The sequence below is a fragment of the Ambystoma mexicanum genome, chromosome 11 (assembly GCF_040938575.1).
Source record: "Ambystoma mexicanum isolate Mex_15411 chromosome 11, UKY_AmexF1_1, whole genome shotgun sequence".
Taxonomy (NCBI): domain Eukaryota; kingdom Metazoa; phylum Chordata; class Amphibia; order Caudata; family Ambystomatidae; genus Ambystoma; species Ambystoma mexicanum.
Genome location: NC_090934.1, coordinates 1,108,536,847 through 1,108,555,013, shown reverse-complemented (window position 1 = coordinate 1,108,555,013; position 18,167 = coordinate 1,108,536,847). Strand labels below are relative to the sequence as shown.

The 18,167-nt window shown below is 44.8% G+C and overlaps 1 protein-coding gene across 3 annotated transcripts in view; it reads left to right on the top strand.

Annotated features, from left to right (window-relative positions):
- Positions 1 to 18,167, top strand: part of ACSBG1 (acyl-CoA synthetase bubblegum family member 1) — a 1,203,629-nt gene that overhangs the window by 1,023,453 nt on the left and 162,009 nt on the right. For all 3 annotated transcript variants that reach the window (XM_069624414.1, XM_069624415.1, XM_069624413.1), the window contains one exon: positions 11,731 to 11,948. In XM_069624414.1, the coding sequence (XP_069480515.1) occupies positions 11,731 to 11,948 (218 nt within the window). The remainder of the gene's footprint in view (positions 1 to 11,730; positions 11,949 to 18,167) is intronic.

Sequence of the window (18,167 nt, the reverse complement as noted above, 5' to 3'; positions counted from 1 at the left end):
TGGATGTAACACTACTTGATGATATGCAGACCTTAAGTCTAATGTGCTCATAATTTTGGCACCCTTTATGGTGCCGAACATTTCTGTAATATTTGACAATGGATGTCTATCTTGTATGACACAACGATTAACTGACCGCAAATCAATACAGAGGTTTTAGCTTCTCATTTGATTTGTGAACAATCACCAAAGGAGAAACCCATTCAGAAGAGTCTGTTCTTTCTATCACTCCATTCCTTTGCATTTCTTTGAGCTCTTTCTTTACAGCATTCCTGAGGTTTACGGGAACAGATCTTGCTTTCTGCACCACGGGGACAGAATCATACTTCATTATTATTTTGTAAATGTAACCCTTAAAACAACCTAATTATTTTCTAAAAACATCATACATTCCAGTGTCACTCAAAAGACTCACATTCAAACCGCTCACTGCATATGTCGTCTCATCAGCATTGGGATCTGATCTTATTTTATTTTATTTTTTTTATTTTATTTTTATTTACTTGTGTATAATCTATTGAGATTTTTACAAGGTTCTTCGTTGGTGGGTAAAATAAAAGTAAACTTAAAAGGAGAACAGAGAAGTCGCAAACTTTAGTGCAGTGACTCTAATGAGGCTTATTTTGGCGTGTGCAGGATTAGCTAGAGGGAAATGGTTTCCAGTGTGGCCTCCCTATTCAGTGGACTTCCTTGTTTAGTGGAATGGGTTAGAGCCCTCAGGTTGGTCGTTGGTGAGGCTGTTGTCATTTTCATTGCTGCTTCTAAGATTTTTACGGTCGCTATGGTCCATCTGGTTTTCTCTCCTGCTATTAGGTGACACCACCAAGTTTCCTCTTCCCTGATAGTTGCTTCTCCGAGGAGCGGCGATAAAAAGGCTGCGCAGAGATGTCTTGTTTTTTGGCATTTCATTAGTAGGTGCCTTACCGATTCCTGTTCTAACTCATCGTCACACAGTCTGCATTTATCTGAGGATGTGATTGCTTGGATGGCACAGATTTCTTGTGTTGGTAATAGGTTCAGGCGTATTCTCATGAACGTTTTCTGCAAGCGTTTGTCCAGAACTTTTGAGCAGTAGGCCAGTGGAACTTTTAGTTTGTTCATGGCTGAAGGTAGGTCAGTCAATAATCTGTTTGCTGCAGCCTCTTCACACGTTGTGATCCAGTCTTGGAACGCCATTTTTGTTTTGACTCTTTCAGGGTTACTGATCAGGTTTTCTTGTGTGCAGGCCAACTCTTTCAGTTTGCTGTTCAAGTTTTGTTCCCAGAGATTTAGTGCTTTACAACAACCGTTTACAAGTTCGAGGCAGATGATCTTGTATATTGGCAGGCTGTCTGGAGTTAGGATTTTTCTAAGGAGTTGCATTTGACTTTGCTCGACTGACGCTGCCAGAGAGAGGAGGCCAAGTTCACGCCTGATGGCTGCCATTGAGGTTGACTTGGGGAGTCCCAGGACTGATTTCCACGTGTCCCTTAAGCTTCGGCCAAAGAGTGGCTGGGATGCTCAGGGTTGCGTCCATTCCGTAAGTCAGAGAGGGCACAACTTTGGATTTGTAGAAATGAATTGCCGGTGTTAAAGAGAATTTTTCATATTTTTTGTCTACCAGTCTGGTTTGGGTTGTCAAAGTTTTTGTTTTGTTCCACAGTGCCTGCTGCATCGTCTTTTCGTTTCTCGTAGCGTCCACCATTATTCCCAGGTATTTGAAGCGGGGAACAACTTCTATTTTTGTCCTGTTGAGTGACCAGGGGCATTTTTCCATTGGCCTTTTTGGTTTTTTGTCTAGGATCAGGATTTTCGTCTTGGATATGTTAATTTCCAGGTTGTTCTCTTTTGTGTATTTAGCCAGGTTGGATAACTGGTGCTGGAGTCCAATTTGGGTTTGATCTAGTAGGATCAAATCGTCCACATAGAGAATTCGAGATGTTGGACATTGGCCAATTTTCGGGGGTAAAGATCTCACGGTCTCTTCAGTATCTTTGAAGTCCCCCAGGAAGGCAATAAAGAGGGCCCGGGGCCATCGGGCAGCCTTGTTTAATTCCTCGTTCCGATTTAATCTCTTCTGATAGTAGTCCATGCTGGCTCAGCCGCACCCGCAGTTTGGTGTTGGTATGGAATGCGATCACTGGGTCAAGAATTTCGGGCTGGACACTTACAGGCGATCAGCTTATTCCATAGTTTTTGACGGTTTATTTTGTCAAAAGCTTGTGACAGGTCGTCAAAGGCTAGGAATACTCTCGAGGCACCTGTCCTGATGTTACTTTTTGTTATGTTCAATATCACTGGTGCTGGCGTTTTTCAGGAAGCCAGTTTGAAGTGGGTCTGAACAGGGTGATGTTCTGGCCCACTTTTGAAATCTTGCCAGTAGTAAAGTGGGAAAGATTTTACCGATTATGTCCAGCAGAGCGATTGGGCGATAGTTCACCGGGTCGTCTCTCTTGCCTTTTTTTAAAATGGGGCCACCACAGCTTGGGTCCAGGATGCCAAGATCTGCTTTGTCGTTCTGCATTGGTCAAAGATTTTACTTATGAAAATGGACCATTCTGCCGGGTGCTGTTTCAGGTCGACGTTTATTAGGCCGTTCGGGCCTGGGGCTCTCAATGATTTAAGTCTCGTGATTGTTGCTTTGATGGTGTCTGCATCCGTTAGGTCTACCCATTTGGTTTCAGCCAAGCATTTCGGTGTCTTTGACTTCGATGTCAAAGGAGCAAAGAGGTTGGTGAAGTAGCTTATCCATTCTGTTTCAGGCACAAAGTGTATGAGCTGGTTTTTAGTTTGTAGGTCCTTGCTCTTGATCAAAGCCCAGAATCTTATATTGAATCTCTTCTGATGAGACCAACTCAGTAGCAGAAAGCTTCCTTTAGCTGAAACGTACACCTTCCCCTTGGCAGATCTTTCTTTAAATTGCATTATAGAACCAGACTAGTAGGTCAATGCGCTTCCCACCATAAACCACTGCTCTCATATCCACTTTATTAAGCTTACGGTACTTATGCAAGCTGGCCTCAAAAGTTCTTTGGCATTAAAGTGTACTTGGCACCTGAATCTATGACCATCGCAAAATCTATACCTTCTATTTTGATGGTAACTATCAGTTTCTCAACATCTGCATCTTCATCCCCAACACGGTTTACTAAATCTTCATCCATGACATATGTGCACTCTTCAAGATCATCACACAATTCATCTACACATTCTACATTCTCTTTCTTGATTCTGTAGCAATTGGTAAATGACCTCTCTTACTGCATTTTTTACACAAGGCGTTGACTCCTGGACATTTATCACTATTAGCAAAATGTTGTAGGCTGTCACAATGAAAGCATTGTTTTCTCTCTTCTTCAACGTTATTGTCTTTAAATCTGGCTCCTTTCTTTTTAACAACCTGTTTCTTTTTTCTGTCCTTTTGAAGCTAGGATACGGCCACCACCGGTCCCCCTTGTAGCTCTTGTAGTTGCCACTGTGCATCACAGATGGCCTCAAGAACACACCAGTTCTTGCCGACAGTTCAAGGGTTTTTATTTAAAGGCTTTACTGATTGCCATCCCTCTCTCTAGCATCTCCCTTGGACTGTTCCCTCCCTAGCCCAGTCATCCCTATAACCCAACATGGTCAGTAGAGATCGGTAACCCCAACTATGTAGGAGCTGACTGACTGGCCATGATGGCAAAAGGCAAATGCCTTATCTGGCTGTCTGCCTCTGGGAATTTCTAGGTAGATCCTATCCTAGGGTCCCACAAAATAACAATGAACTTTACAATTGGAATAGGTCCCTTCCTATTGGTCCCAGGCTTCACTCGTCCTTTCCTCTCATGCCCTCATATTGGTTGCTCTGATCGTCTCTCTGTCTACCTGTCTCCCTGTCCTACTCTCCTTCCCACTCTTCCTCCCAACATCTTGACTTTCTCTCCCTTCTCTCCCTCTCCTATCCCTCTGATGTTCTGTCTTTCTACCCTCTACTGTATTCACTACTAATCAATCTCCTCCCACTTCTATCTACTACTCTCTCCTTTTTTGCTCTACTACTCTCCCCACCTTACTCTGCACTACTCTTTCCTCCTTCTGTCTCTACTACACCCTCCTTCCACTACTCTACACTACACACTTCTCCCACTACTCTCCACTATACTCGCCTCCAACTGCACTACATTCCACCCTCCCTTTCTCCCTTTCTCCCACGGCCACCCCCCATTCAGTCTCCCAGTCACCTTTCCCAATCACTATCACTCACTCCCCTACACTCTCCTTTAGTCTCACTCCCTCTCCTTACATGCACTCTCACACCCAAGTACTGCTTTCTCTCACCAACCAATACCTCACCTTGCAAACGCTCTCAATAATGCTCTGCTGCACTGTTCTTCCTCCATGTGGTATCTCAGTCCACCTTCTCCTCCCTTGATCTCACCCAAACAACCCGCTTTGCACTGATTCCCTTACTAGGGTATTCCAGACATGAAACCCTGCTCACTGTCTGGACACGTGTCTGGGGTTACTGTTGGTACTCTTGTTCAAAAGGGAATTGTCTGGCATTTTGGTGCTGGACTGCCCTTGGGCAGGACAAAGACTGATATATAGAGGACATTTCTCTTCTGTGAGCTAGAGACTCTAGTTGAGAATCAAACCTGGGATATAGGCCGGTAGAGAGAAACTCCCAGAACCCCCCTTACCTATCCCTGATATGCACCTCCATCCTCTCCCATTGGTTCTTAAGCCCAACTAGATCTCAGGGCCAATAAATACTGTGTGCTTCGTCCACAGTTGTTTTGTACATGTGTGAGGCTTTAAGAGGCCTCGGAAGCCCTACCCCCTCCGCAATCACAGATCAACCTGAGTTTTCCCATGACTGCCCGTTACAAGCACAGTTAATTTCAGAGTATGTTGATGTGTGATTTCTAAGTGCGGATTGGTCAGCCGGAGTTCTGAAATGGCAGCACGGGTGAGATACAGTCTCTTTTAAAGTTGTAATTCAATAGATCTTGAATGTGGATCCAACTGCATTTTGCAATGGCAGCACGCAACAACCACATTCCCTCTTCGAGTTCTCAAGCGCGTATCATGGGTCTCCTTGATTTCGAGCTTGCAGTGCGGATCACTCCGGATTCACTGCTGGCTCTCTCTCATAGCTGATTTACTCTCTTTCCCACACCTCCAGGACTTCTGGTTATTGAAGTCCGATGGGACAAAGAGGGAAATACTGGACATCATTGTGGACAGGAAATATGGGAAAAATAATGTGTTACTTCTCACATTTAGCCAGGCACGAGTACAAGACACAGAGACGGGTGCCTTTCCAACTCCCAGAGTCGGTCTTTAGGGCAGGACTGGCTGTGGCAAACACCCTGCTAGGCCTCATGCCCCAGATTGAGAGGGATCCCCATCCCCTCTTGACAGGGTCAGTTTCCTAACCTTGTCACATGTGTCTTTGCCATGAGCTGTACATATAGCTGAAGCCTTTCTTAGAGTTGACTGGGTTTCTCTTCCCCAGTTCCCATGGACAGGTTTAAGAGGGTCCCATCACCTCCTACATTTGGTGTCCTGATCACTTCCCCCACCATCTTCTACTCCACCTCTAGTCCTGCTCCCCCTTGATGCCACGCCACATGCACATTCCTCCTCTCACCATGGGATTAACCCCTTCTGATATGCATACAAGCCCTACTCCCACAATGAACTATGGATTCCCCCTCATACCTTCCTGCTCTTGCTAGCTAACACATTGCTAGCCTCCTGAACATAACTCCACCATCTCCTGATGATTTCCACCTACCACCTCCAGACAAGGAAAAACTCAGGCTCGACTTCAAGGTTTAGGCAAAGTTATTCCAGTTAAACCTTAATAGTAGCATGTGAGGTGAAGGCACAGTGCACATAAAACGACAGCTCCAGACAAACATGCCGTCCCTGTGTGCTCCCACCTTCTGCATCTCAAAGTTTAGAGGTTTGGTTTCCTAATACATTGGAGTCTATGTTTGTGGCAAAGCATTTTAGAAAGTATACCTTTATTTAGGGAGGTCCCTTGGATCCCCAATCATCTTCATACACAAGCAATCAATGTAGAGCTTCTGCGACACTAACCCTTCTAAATGGTATCAGTGTAGCTGGGTGCATTTGTAATTGAAGTGAAGCCTTTGTCAGGTCTTTGTTTGAAGTAGAGCCATCCTGTGCGGGACTGTAAATTAAGCAGGGTGGGCAAGGTTGCATGAACAATGCTTAGTGCAATGGCTCATAAGCGAATTGACATATTCTAATTTCTGCATGCCAGAACAGAAGTTCATCTTACAAGCAAGCATACATATCTTCAAGATGCAGACCTCTAACTTAACCAGGCATGTACACGATTATACATCCTAGTCTGGGGGTAGTACAGTAAGTTCACAATTTATTGTTCCTACTCTCAGTGGCTTTCTCTTAAACATTACATCTTTACATACTCATGACTCCTAATTTCAACCTACATTTTTCCACGACACTCCTGATGACTTCTGCCAACCTCCTGATTAGTTCCACCTACCCCCTGATTACTTCAACATCCTAGTAACGTCTCTCCCTCTTGTTTCCATGCTCCTTCGCACTTCCCTGTTTTTCTCTAAACTCTTTCTTCAACCTCCTTCCTGAATCACCAACCTGATCCCAAATCCTGCCACTCCTTCCTTCTCCATACACCCACACTCACCTTTTTTGCGGTGTCCCTTCTATATTCCTCCCCTTAGGTCGTTTAGAGTTTAAGGGCATGCAACTGTGTATTATTGTTAGAGCTGGTTTGTGATTGGTTATTTTACCTGTGCGTCAATCCCTCTGGTGGAGCATGTATCATAGCATGTGATCAATGCAAAGACTTGGCTTTAAAAGCAAGACATCTTGAATTCCTTGTTTGTGTCAAACTGCGCAAGTGCACCAGAATCTACTGACTGCTGCAGGGCCCGTAGCGAGTATTACAAGTGTTCCTCCAGGGTTAATCAACATTTCTGAGAAGGTCAAAGGTTGTATTTCGCTGAGACTGGCTTTGGGAGGGTGTGCAGTTCCCTGTGAAAGTTTGTAGGTCATTTGGGCATGCCCTTAAAGGGCCAGTAGTATATTTGGCTGATGTGTGATTATCCCCTTTCCAGTGATGGGAGCTAAATTGGGATGACCAGAGGATCCTCCAAATTTCACCCTCGCGTCCATCATCCACTAGAAGTAGAAGGTTCCCAACAACACTGGCCACCTAATGCAATGTCTGCAGACTAAGGCAGGGACTGCATCACCGTACTTTGATTTCTGTTTCAAGCCCTTATTCTGGCATTTCCTTCACCACTTCTGGAAAATTCCTTTCAGCAATGTTGAGAAAAAACTTTCTTAAACTTTTCTTTCCTTCCAGGGCCTCATCTCTCTCTCTCTCTCTCTCTCTCTCTCTCTCTCACTCTCGCTCTCGCTCTCGCTCTCTCTATCTCTCACTCTCTCTCTCCCCCATCTTCTCATTCTTTTCACCTCTCCTCCTCCTTTCCTCCTCTCTTTTCTCACTCCATCTCCTCTCATTTCCTCTCTGGTTTTCTTGTCTTCATCTTTTTTCTTGTCCCTTCTCCTCATCACCTCCCCTGCTCCCCTTGCTCTCTGTTCTACCTCCTTCACTCCTCTCTACCTCCTTCATGCCTCCCTATCTCTCCTCCCCATCTCCTCGTTGCTCCTGTCATGCTCTACTCTGCCCTTGGAATTCTGCACTCTGAACCCCCACACCACTGATCTGCTGTGTCCTGCTTATATAGGTCTATGGGGCTAAGGCCAGGCCAAGTAACTGTGTGAATGGTGTCAGTTTCCCAAGTAAAATGTAAAGAATTTCCTCACCACTTCCCAAGGTTAAAAGGTGTATTTCTGCTATCTTGCACTCAGTGTGGCAGCCACTCCCTCTCTGAAAATTCTCCCTGAAGGCCTCTGACCCATCCTTTGAGAGACTGTCCCAGGGATAATTTCTGACTCTGCCAACTTCCTCATTCCCCTCAGAATGAGCATGAGCAGGGCTTGGGGCTTGCTCCTCAATGGGTGCTCATAAACATCTCTCTATTTGGCAAACGTGATTACTTAGGACCATAATGCCGAAGTGGGTCCGCAAGTGTCGCCCTTCTTTTTCATGTGTTTGTGATTTTATAACTCCACATTTTGTCCAAGTCATCTGCCTGACATCACCAATGGATGGTGGGGTCAGTTACGGTGTCGGTTGCCACTACAATCACGGTGATGCTAGACACAAAGACGACGTGGAGAATATCTTTTGGCTGAGCCCACCGTTCCACATATGGGAGGCAGGGACTCATCACATTGCCACCTTAGAATCTCCTGTACATGATGCCAAGAACTGCCACCAGTCACCCTAGGAGGGAACCCCAACGGCAAGACCCCAAAATAGGGATTTTAAATGTACTATTTTGAGAGCAGGGTATATGGCGTCCTCAGCACCCCATTCATAGGTCAATGTTGAGAAGCAGGAGCCTGGCGGACCACACGCCACATTGCAGCTCCATGATAATTTCAAAACAGATAACAAATGTCCAAGCTGTGAACATTCATGCTCTGTGTGGTTCCATTGATATGGAACCAACTAATTGTCAAGAAAGAAGAAAGTCGGATCCATGGCCTACCATTGATTTGCCGTCTTACTCCACCATGGCAGACAAGTTACTTATTATTTAGTTCCATAGAGACAAGCGGGCACTAATAGATTTCATCAAATTTAATTGATCGAATCCCATTTTACTGCAATGATTTCCTGACTTTTTTTTACTGCATACTGCAGAGTGAGAACCTGCTGTAAAAAAGAGGTTAAACAAAGTGGCAATGTGGGGTTCGGCCAGTTTGTAAGGCGAGCAAATTGGGGACTTCCGTTAAGGGTTGATCATTACTGGATAACTATGTACCACTGTGGCAGAGAATCACCAATACTGGCCAGTACAATGGGGAGAAAGGGGGCTTATTACGCCAGGAACAATCACACATATAAGAAAGCAGATTCATAAATCAAGACCCACATTGAATCCATCACCCAGAATATTAAAGTGAGCCTCGATGATTGTATGAGATATAGGACAACCTTTGTACAGGACAATTGTGACCAGAGCGATAAGCATATAGAGCAGTACTTTCACCGGTATGCAGTGATAAAATCGCGGCAAAAATATCACCTGTAAAAAAAATCGCAGCAAAAATGCAGTGGTTTGACCCGTTAAAGGTGTACTCCATTACACCATTTGAGGGGAGCGGGCTCCCCTTAAATGTTATAATGAGTCTGAGGGTTATCCTTTACATGGATTGCAGCGTCAAAACCACAGCATTTTTGCCACGATATTTTGTGTTCACGGCCATTTTTGCAGCGATTTTAACACATGGAACCCTTTCACCATGCCAAAGAGGCCAGCCAGGAAACACTAGTGAACAGTTAGTAGCTGTGCCAATTAAGCAGTAGCTTGAGGAAAGCCAGGATCATACAACAGGCGAGCTGGTGACACCTGTTAGCCTTGGCTCAGGAGCTTGTGGAGAACCTCCCCATAAACACCCTTTAAGGAAGGGTGTTTGAACGCTAGCTGGGAGCTACAGTGGAAACCCTGGAAGGAATACAAATAACGAGGCATGCAGACCAACTGACCTAAGCCTTCCTAATTCAGTCCTAAGTAGAATCCTAGAAATTCTACCTGGAAGTACCCACGTAAGGGGAACATACGTACACATGCTGATCTGCAAAATATCCCCAAGGCAAGGGGGGTGATTGTCTAGGTATTGGCCTTTAAGCTTTGTGACTGTGTCACTGATTCCTTTCAGTACAAAGACGCTTCATCAGACCACGACACCTCGAGGATCCAAGCCAAGACAAAGATAACTCCCTGGATAAAGATCCCAGCCATGAAGGGAAGTAAAACCTTGTGAAAGTAGCGGACTGGGCAACCACATCCCTGGCACTGTGATTGTGTAGCTGAATATGCCCAGCTGGGAACGTTTGCATTGTTTCAAGACTAGTTATGGACTTTGGACCTTGGCATGGGAAAGAACTTGGGACCTATGACCCATTAGATTGGGAACATTGGCACAGACATTATGTTGGACATGTTCCAATGCACTGTTTGCATAGAATCATTTCCCCCTGAGCTGCACCACATCCAGTAGGCCATCCTTCAACCTATCCTAAAAAAAAACTGAGCAGGGCATTCGCCAGTTCTGGAATCTCCTACCCAGAAGAAAACCCAATTCCCCGAAAGTGGAGGGTTGTTGAAGTTTCAAAGTACTCCTTTTCGATCTAGACATGATTGTGGAATCTTCTACACCAGAAGGCCCCCCTCTACATTTGGTGATATTTTAACCATGATTTCAAGCTGTATGTGTGGATTGTGGATTGCTCTTTCCTACTCGAGACATAAGTCACCAGTATCTGGGAGGAGGCAAGGATTAGGAGGGGTCCTGCAGTTCCCACCCTGTACCGCCTCCAAGTAGCTCACAGCTCTTGTCACAGTAGAAAAAAAGAACCATTTGACATATATTATTTATTATGTCAGTACACCTTGGTTAAATAAGCTTTATGTTTTGGCATATGGCTCGTTTAATGGGATTTAGAAAATTACTATTCCCAGGAAAGGCCTTGTTTGGAAATCTTTCAGTTGGAGCATATCATTCAATGGCGAGTTATCTAGATGGGAAGGTTAATTTCTGTATATGCAGATGCATTGACACTTCAATAGAAAGGGTTATTTGGCCTATCTTGCAGGATTTTCTATCTTCCTTTACAACTCTACCTCCACCCGCCTCTACTTTCCACCCTACTCAACCATGCATCTATGCTTTAAATATAAGGCAGGCGTTTATGCTTCCGAAGGTGCAAGAGATGGTTGGGTATGGTCTATCTATGGTATGAGCCTGGTACTTAACCTGTTTTCAATACTCCTGAGCAGATACCTAGCCACCGTCAGGGCACAGAACTAGGATAGTTCAATTCACATTTTCCAAGATTTACCAATGCAGTCACTGAAAGCATAGCCATCCTCTGGTAGAGTTGTATGGCACTGGAAAGCTAAATTCTTTTTTAATACACCCCACACTCAACCACCAATCCTCCCCACCCACTCTGCTGCAGCACATGCCAAACCAGATTGCATGCTAATGTGCTGTCTTGTCATAAGAGAGCTCTGTAGCACCGGTTTTGATTCCAGTATCATTGGACAGCAAATTATATGATATCATAGGTTATTTTCATAACGCGCTTAATACCCAGAGGTTTCTAAGCGCGGACCCGGGGATTGAACCTGTGTTGATATGATATGACATTTTATTTGTATCGCGCTCGTACACAAGTGTTGCTCAGTGTCTTCTTGCGTCTAAGGCGAGCACGGTGCCCCTGAGCTATCCTCCCGAAAAAAGCAGTTTAGCTTTTCTGACCACAGAATCTGGCCACCATCTTTGATGCATCTAGTGCCAATGAGCTTGGTAAAGACTACAAACCTCCTAATCTGATAGGTTGCCTAGCGCTAAACAAATGTAGACTAAATCTTTTCAGCAGACCTACTCCTGCTTTTTATTATTCATCATTTTTCTTTTTTAATTATTATTCCATTATTTTTAGCTCACGGGTGATTATAGTTTGCTATGTTCATGAGCCTGTAGATAATGAAAGAGTAATTTCTGCTTGGCACTTAGTAAAAAAAGCTAAGGACTGTGTTCATTGGTTCAAATTTGACGTATTCCACCTTTTCACGTCACTGTGTTTCCTGACTTTGGTTGCAGTGTGGGAAAACCGGTTCCAGGCTGTAAAGTGAAATTGGCCAATGAGGACGAAGATGGAAATGGAGAGTTCTGCTTCTGGGGAAGGACGGTTTTCATGGGATATTTGAATATGGAAGACAAAACCAAAGAGGTGTTTGATGAAGAGGGATGGCTGCATTCTGGGGACTTGGGAACGCTGGACTCAGAAGGCTTCCTCTACATGACGGGTCGCATTAAAGGTAAATGTGAATACATTTAGTCACATCCACCAGTTCCATCTTAGTTTAAATTTCCAAGCAGGGCATGCTCTAGCGCCTATTGATCCAAAGAGCATGTAAATGGCTGTGGTCCCAGTTTAGATTTGTTAAACTGTAACTTGTTTTCGAAGGCCTGCCTGCGACCAAAAAGTATGTCAAGAACATAGGTTGACTTCAACCCCTTGATTTCAGAGAATAATTGCAAAAAGGGGTCACTTAAAATGTAAATGAGATTTGCGATCAAAATCAAAGTCAGGATGCTTCTACTCGTTGGGCGTAACCAGGCCACTCCACCTCTGGAAGTCCCCCCACCCTATATTCCAGGCCAACCCAGGTTCACAGGCCATCCCAGCCTCTTAAATTTCCTTGCCAATCCTCACAGTTTAAAAGGGGTACCTCTGCAGGTTGCAGGATTTAGCTGCCAAATCCATCTTCTGACAACTATCTAGTTGTAGACTTTCTAGAGTCCTTTACTCCAAGACCTACTCTGGCATTTAGTCTTGCCAGCAGATGGGTCAGTGGGAGTAGCTGGCAGGGAGTGCTGAAGAGGTGTCTCTTAGGCTCTGTCTTACCTGCGAGCCATAATACTGCTTCTCCCCTTACCTCTCTAATCTTAACAAAACCTCCCTGGCCCACTCTCATTCCTCCTCCCATCCTCTGTTCCTGTCTAGGGCCGACCAGGCCCACCATGTCTTCCTATCCTTTCTGTGTATGCGACTGTTGTCTGCAATCTCCTCACTCTCACCATCTGATGTTATCACCACTTACTCTGCTGGACCACAGGCTCTCCTTGATGTTATTGCATCCTTCTCCTCCCTCAATATCACCACTGGGCCTATGCCGCCTCCAACACCTGATGTCTTCACCTCCCAACTACCACCTTCTCCTTCTCCACCACTTCTGTATCACTTTCATCACCTGATGTTTTCACCTCATCTGCGCTTCTTCTGGCCCCCTGGTGATATCACTTCCTTCTGACTCATCTGTTTTACCTCCTTTTGACAACAACCCTCTCCTCCTAATGATGCCTCCTTCTCCTGCACTTAGTCTTACCACCTCCTCCTGACTACCATCTTCCCCTCCTGATGTTACCAGTTCCTCCTGTACCCTTAGTCTTACCACCTCCTGACTAGCACCCTCTCCTCCTTATGTTACCACCTACCCCTGCAGCCTTGATCTTGCCACCTCCTCTTTCACTCTCTTAGCTCTCACCACCACCTCCTGCTTTGTACAGCTGCCACTTCTCCACCCTCCTCTATCCAGTCAGTCTCTGCTTTCTCCATCCCTCTCCTGTCTCCAGCCACTGCTAAACTCGAGCCTCCCACCCTTCAACGCACCATGGCTAACTGGATTCCTTTTATAGTGTTATCCGTCCTCGTTCTGGGTTGGGTTTTGGATGAGGGCATGCAGCTGTGCCTTGTAATTAGGGAATTGTCAGAATTGGGTATGTTTATCAGTATAATCGGCCCCTCTTGGGCCTGAGGAGGCCAGATCAAGTCGACATCTGCCATGTACTCAATTTTGGAATGTACTTGACCTCTGCTATCACTTTCTAATACGGCTATTTAGGACCCAGGTCTCCCATTCCCTCCACGTGTGATCTTCAGGGTGGAAATAGTCTTGGTGCAACTACACCAGTATCAGGCATAGAGCTGCTAACACTATACGGTTGAAACTGACCCTGATTTCAGCAAGGCTTTGATTTTTCTTGCCTCTCGTTATGGGTCTGCATAGAGTGAGCTTCAAACCCTATCAGCTGGAGAGGATCAAGGCTGCTGTGGTTGTCCTGGGACATATCACAAGGGCCCTGGGATATGTCAAGGAAATTCTTACTATCCAACACTGAATCAATGTGTTTGTCCACTGTTTGGCAATGGGACCCAAGGGTGACCAGAAGAGACTGTGCCAGTCATCCACATCAAGTGGTTCAAGGTGGTACACAGTCCCCTGAGCCACCTACTGAATCACCCCTGTGGCAGTCGCAAGAACTAGGCAGGGGACATTATGACACTTCTGCTAAAGGATTTTACATCCAAATATAACAACTACAGTGGCTTGATTGGTTTACCACTCACTTATTAAATAAGCCTTCACAGAACAGTCTTTCTTCACTCTCTATTTATTTCAAATATCTGCAGTTAAAGAAAATACACAGAGGAAACAGGAGAGAACGTCAGGTCCATCAGGAGTTTCAGCATTCAAAAATTTCACATCACCGTTTGCATCACTTGTTTACTTGCTTTCATTATTCTAATCTCTCATGACATCTATATCTCATCAAGTACCCGCCAATAGAAAACATCTAAATTTTGAATTCATCAGTAGTATTTAAAATTCCACTGGACACTGTGTAAGCAACATTAGCGATAAAAGCATATCTAAAATTATGACCATTTCTCTGCAAGCTAGTGTTGTAGGGAGCCCAAATCTACCATTTTGAATGCAATGCAGTTCACTTTACCAAAGCGGGGCTATTCTTAGTAAGAAGAGATCTTACTATCTGCTAGTGCAGTTGTACTGTGCACAGTAGCTGTAAACATATGAGGTATAATCCTGGATGTCACCATCTAAATGATCCATATATAATCTATTGGAGAGTATGCATTGTGAGATTTCAATATACTCTCCCAAACATATACCTAGTGCTTCTCACTGACATATGCACCCATTACCCGACTCCATGTCTCATAAAAGAGTATAGAAGAGAATACTCAACTGTTTATAAACATATTAAGTCGCACCCCAACTGGGCCTTATTGAGTCCTACCAATCTGAACTTAGGTCAAGGTGACCATTCATATCTCTTTAGAAAAATAAAGACATCTTTTGGTATAAGGAATCTGAGGGTTGAACCAGTTCCATGAATTTCCTGTGGAGATTAGAAAAAGATGGTCCATCACCACGTTACAGGTTTGTCCCTTTCAACTCTTTCTCTCCCTCTACCCAAATAGCTGACCATAGTCATGAACTAAATCTTATACACCTAGGTTTCTCCAGCAGTGGATGTTTCACAGATTCACATGGTATTCGAATATTCCTTGTCATCATGCCTGGAATCCTCATTAACATTGAGGAGTTTCATAGAAAATCAAGAATTGCATTAACTTTAATGTTTTCCCATTGTTGTTTCGGGTCATTTACAGATTAATCGATTGGCAGTGCCTTCCTTAGTGCCAACCCTGGAGGCCATCGTCAGATTCTTTACAGCACATTTAGAGTTTGAAGTACTCTCTTTATTCAATGTTTTCTTCATCACTCGGCTTTAGCTTTACCATCATTGGAAAGCTACAGATAATTGCTTTACTAGTCTGGGGTTAGAAGTTTCTGCACTTATTTGGTGCTCCCCTTGAGGGACATCAACTCAACTTCTATGGCTGAGGCCAGTGAAGTGCTCCTTCTACACCTCTGCATGGCTAATTGAAAGGACACAAAGATCCTTTTTATGAACGATTCTGCATGTAAACCTAAAAACATTTATGTTGAGGACAGACACCAGGAGTGTCTTTTTTGCCTGTCCCAGACCATATTCTGGATTCCTGCTCCATTGGCCAGTCTTTTTCTAAGAAGACCTTCAAGGATAGACACAGGAGATTGGTGTCTTCGATTGATGAAGGCACTGTGGTCTCACTCTGCTTCTGTGAGGAGCTGTGCTTCACTGTGTCCCAGCAGGCCCCAGAGCGAACTCCCTTTTCCAAGCTGTTGAGATTCAATGAGGAAGGTTACTGTGGGAAAAGTGCAAAGAAAGGCGATTCCACCTGTGATTTACCAGGCCCAGATAAGCCAGTCATGCCTGAAAAATCTGCTTTATTGCACAAACCGTCCACATGTCGAGAAATCCTCAATGATAATTCTGTCTATGAAGTCCTGAACAATGGGAAAGTCCTCGAGCCATGCCAATGCTAAAGCATCTACAACCCTATTAGCGACTAAGACGCCTTCATCCAGAAAGCTTAAACCTTCGGCATCTTCCTCGACAGTGACCACCAATTGCAAAAATTTCCAATCCTCCTCCATCGACGACCCCATTCATGACCTCTTCCACAACTTCGTCAATGACTGCTGCTTTGAAATCCTTGGCAGAGGTTGTCTGTGACCATTCACTCGTCTATGCGCTTTTCATCAGCACACCCGCACATTGTCCCTGCACCGCTCAGGTCCCCCAAAAGGCTGAAACAGTCCCTGTTCACGTTTCAGCCTTGTGTCACGCCCATGTTGCCTGTGCCTTCCAATTTTACTCCTGAGTACATCCTGGAGCACAATATTGACACTGACTATGAGGGCCCAGAAGGGGTGTTTTCAGAAGAAGAGGTGTTTTCTGGCTTTCTTCTGTGCAGGCCCCACTTCCATCAGTGCTTCCAACACCAGCACCTCATCTGATGGACCTGTCAGGCCTCCTGCACTGGATCCAATGTTTGCTATGGCGTATTGGCCTAGGCCTCGTATTGGCCTAGACCGCCACATCACCATCAGCACCCACCTTCACCAGAGGAATGAGAGCCTCAAGATGTCTCCTCAGACACTAATTACCATAACGATGTACATCCGGATACAGCCTTTACTCACTCTTCCTGAATAGACAGGTTTGATGTTTTCTTGCGCGTCAAACTCAATGATTGATGATCTTGTGCCCAATCATGGAGAACTGGAGAACTTAGCCTCATAGCTAAAACTTTTTTCAGGATCCATTTTAATAAGTGAAATCTGACAGGAGAGCTGTCATTCTTAGTGGACTTTGCCAGATTTCCCTTTAGGGAATTAGGCAAAATAATGGATGAAAAATGTCGAATGCACATGTCGTTGAATTAAAGATATCGAAAAAGGCAAAACAGAATCAGAAAATAAGCGTTTAATTGATGCTTATTATTTTGTACTCCGTTTCAATTTTGAAACACAACCGTGTAGCAGGAAAGTATGAAGTCCCGGGAATTTTGCAAATTCACTTTTTCTTTCTAAACCAGTAATTATGTATTTCTTTAACAATTTGTGACCTTGGAATCCTACTGGACAATACACTAACATTAGAACTGCAAGTAAACAAAATAATCAAGAAATGCTTCATCCTCCTACACTCGATAAAAAGAATCCTACCGTTCCTGTCCTTCACTCATAAAACACTGACAATCATCACCCTCATCATGTCAAGAATTGGCTACGCAAACAGCCTCTACCTTGGAATGCCGTAACACCCGCTGAAGAAACTGCAATGGATCCAAAATGCAGCGCCCAGACTCCTGCTTAAGCTATCACAAAGGGACCACATCACCCAGCGCTGAAAATGCTACACTGGCTGCCAACCAAACAATGAATCACGTTCAAAACGATGTGCATAACAACATAGCAATCCACTGTCAAGCTCAGATCAAGCAATGACATCTGCCTGGAACCAAAACCATACACAAGAAAAAGAACGTGGGGGATCCTCTTTCTCCCACCTGGCACCAAAAACATGGAACACACTTCCGAAAGAAATACGCAATACAAAATATCACCTAAAATTCAGGAAACTACTCAAAACCTGGCTCTTCACCTCAGGAACGGTCTGAATCAACTAACAGACACCAATGGAAATAGAATGCGCCAGAAACACGCGCACTTAGCAAGACGTAGCGGGTGAAGGAGGAAACCCAGGATTCATTCTCTCCCAAAACCCCCGACACCCGAGCCAAAACCCACTGCTAGGCAAAGCCCACGGGACAGGGACCATATCTGAAAACGAAGGAGCACTAATCATTAGTCATTAACTAGCACCCAACAGAACAGGGGACTCTTAGGTTTCGGAGGGAGGAGACCACACCCCTGGAGCTTAGGGAGGCAAGGGCAGGCAGACCCCACTGTCAACCAAAGAGCAACCCACAACTTTACCGATCTGAAACCCTTGGGAGGGGAGGCTGATGCCACCTTTCTGCCCACAGATCACCAGACAGTCAAAGAGACATGCCACCGCCTCGGGCAGAACCAGACAAATGAACTGCTGAAGGAAGGCTCCGGCAGACAGAAAGGACAGAGACGCCCAAAACAGATGTCCGAAACAAAGAGGTAACTCCACTAACCCTTCCGCTAAAACTCTCTGCTTACACTTCTCCTGCTATACCCTACCCTCTTAACTTTTACGTCCGCCAAAGCGCCAGGGGACCACTCCAGTGGTGATAGTGCACGGTGCAAATGTCCTTTAACATTAACATTAACAAGGTCAGTGCCCTG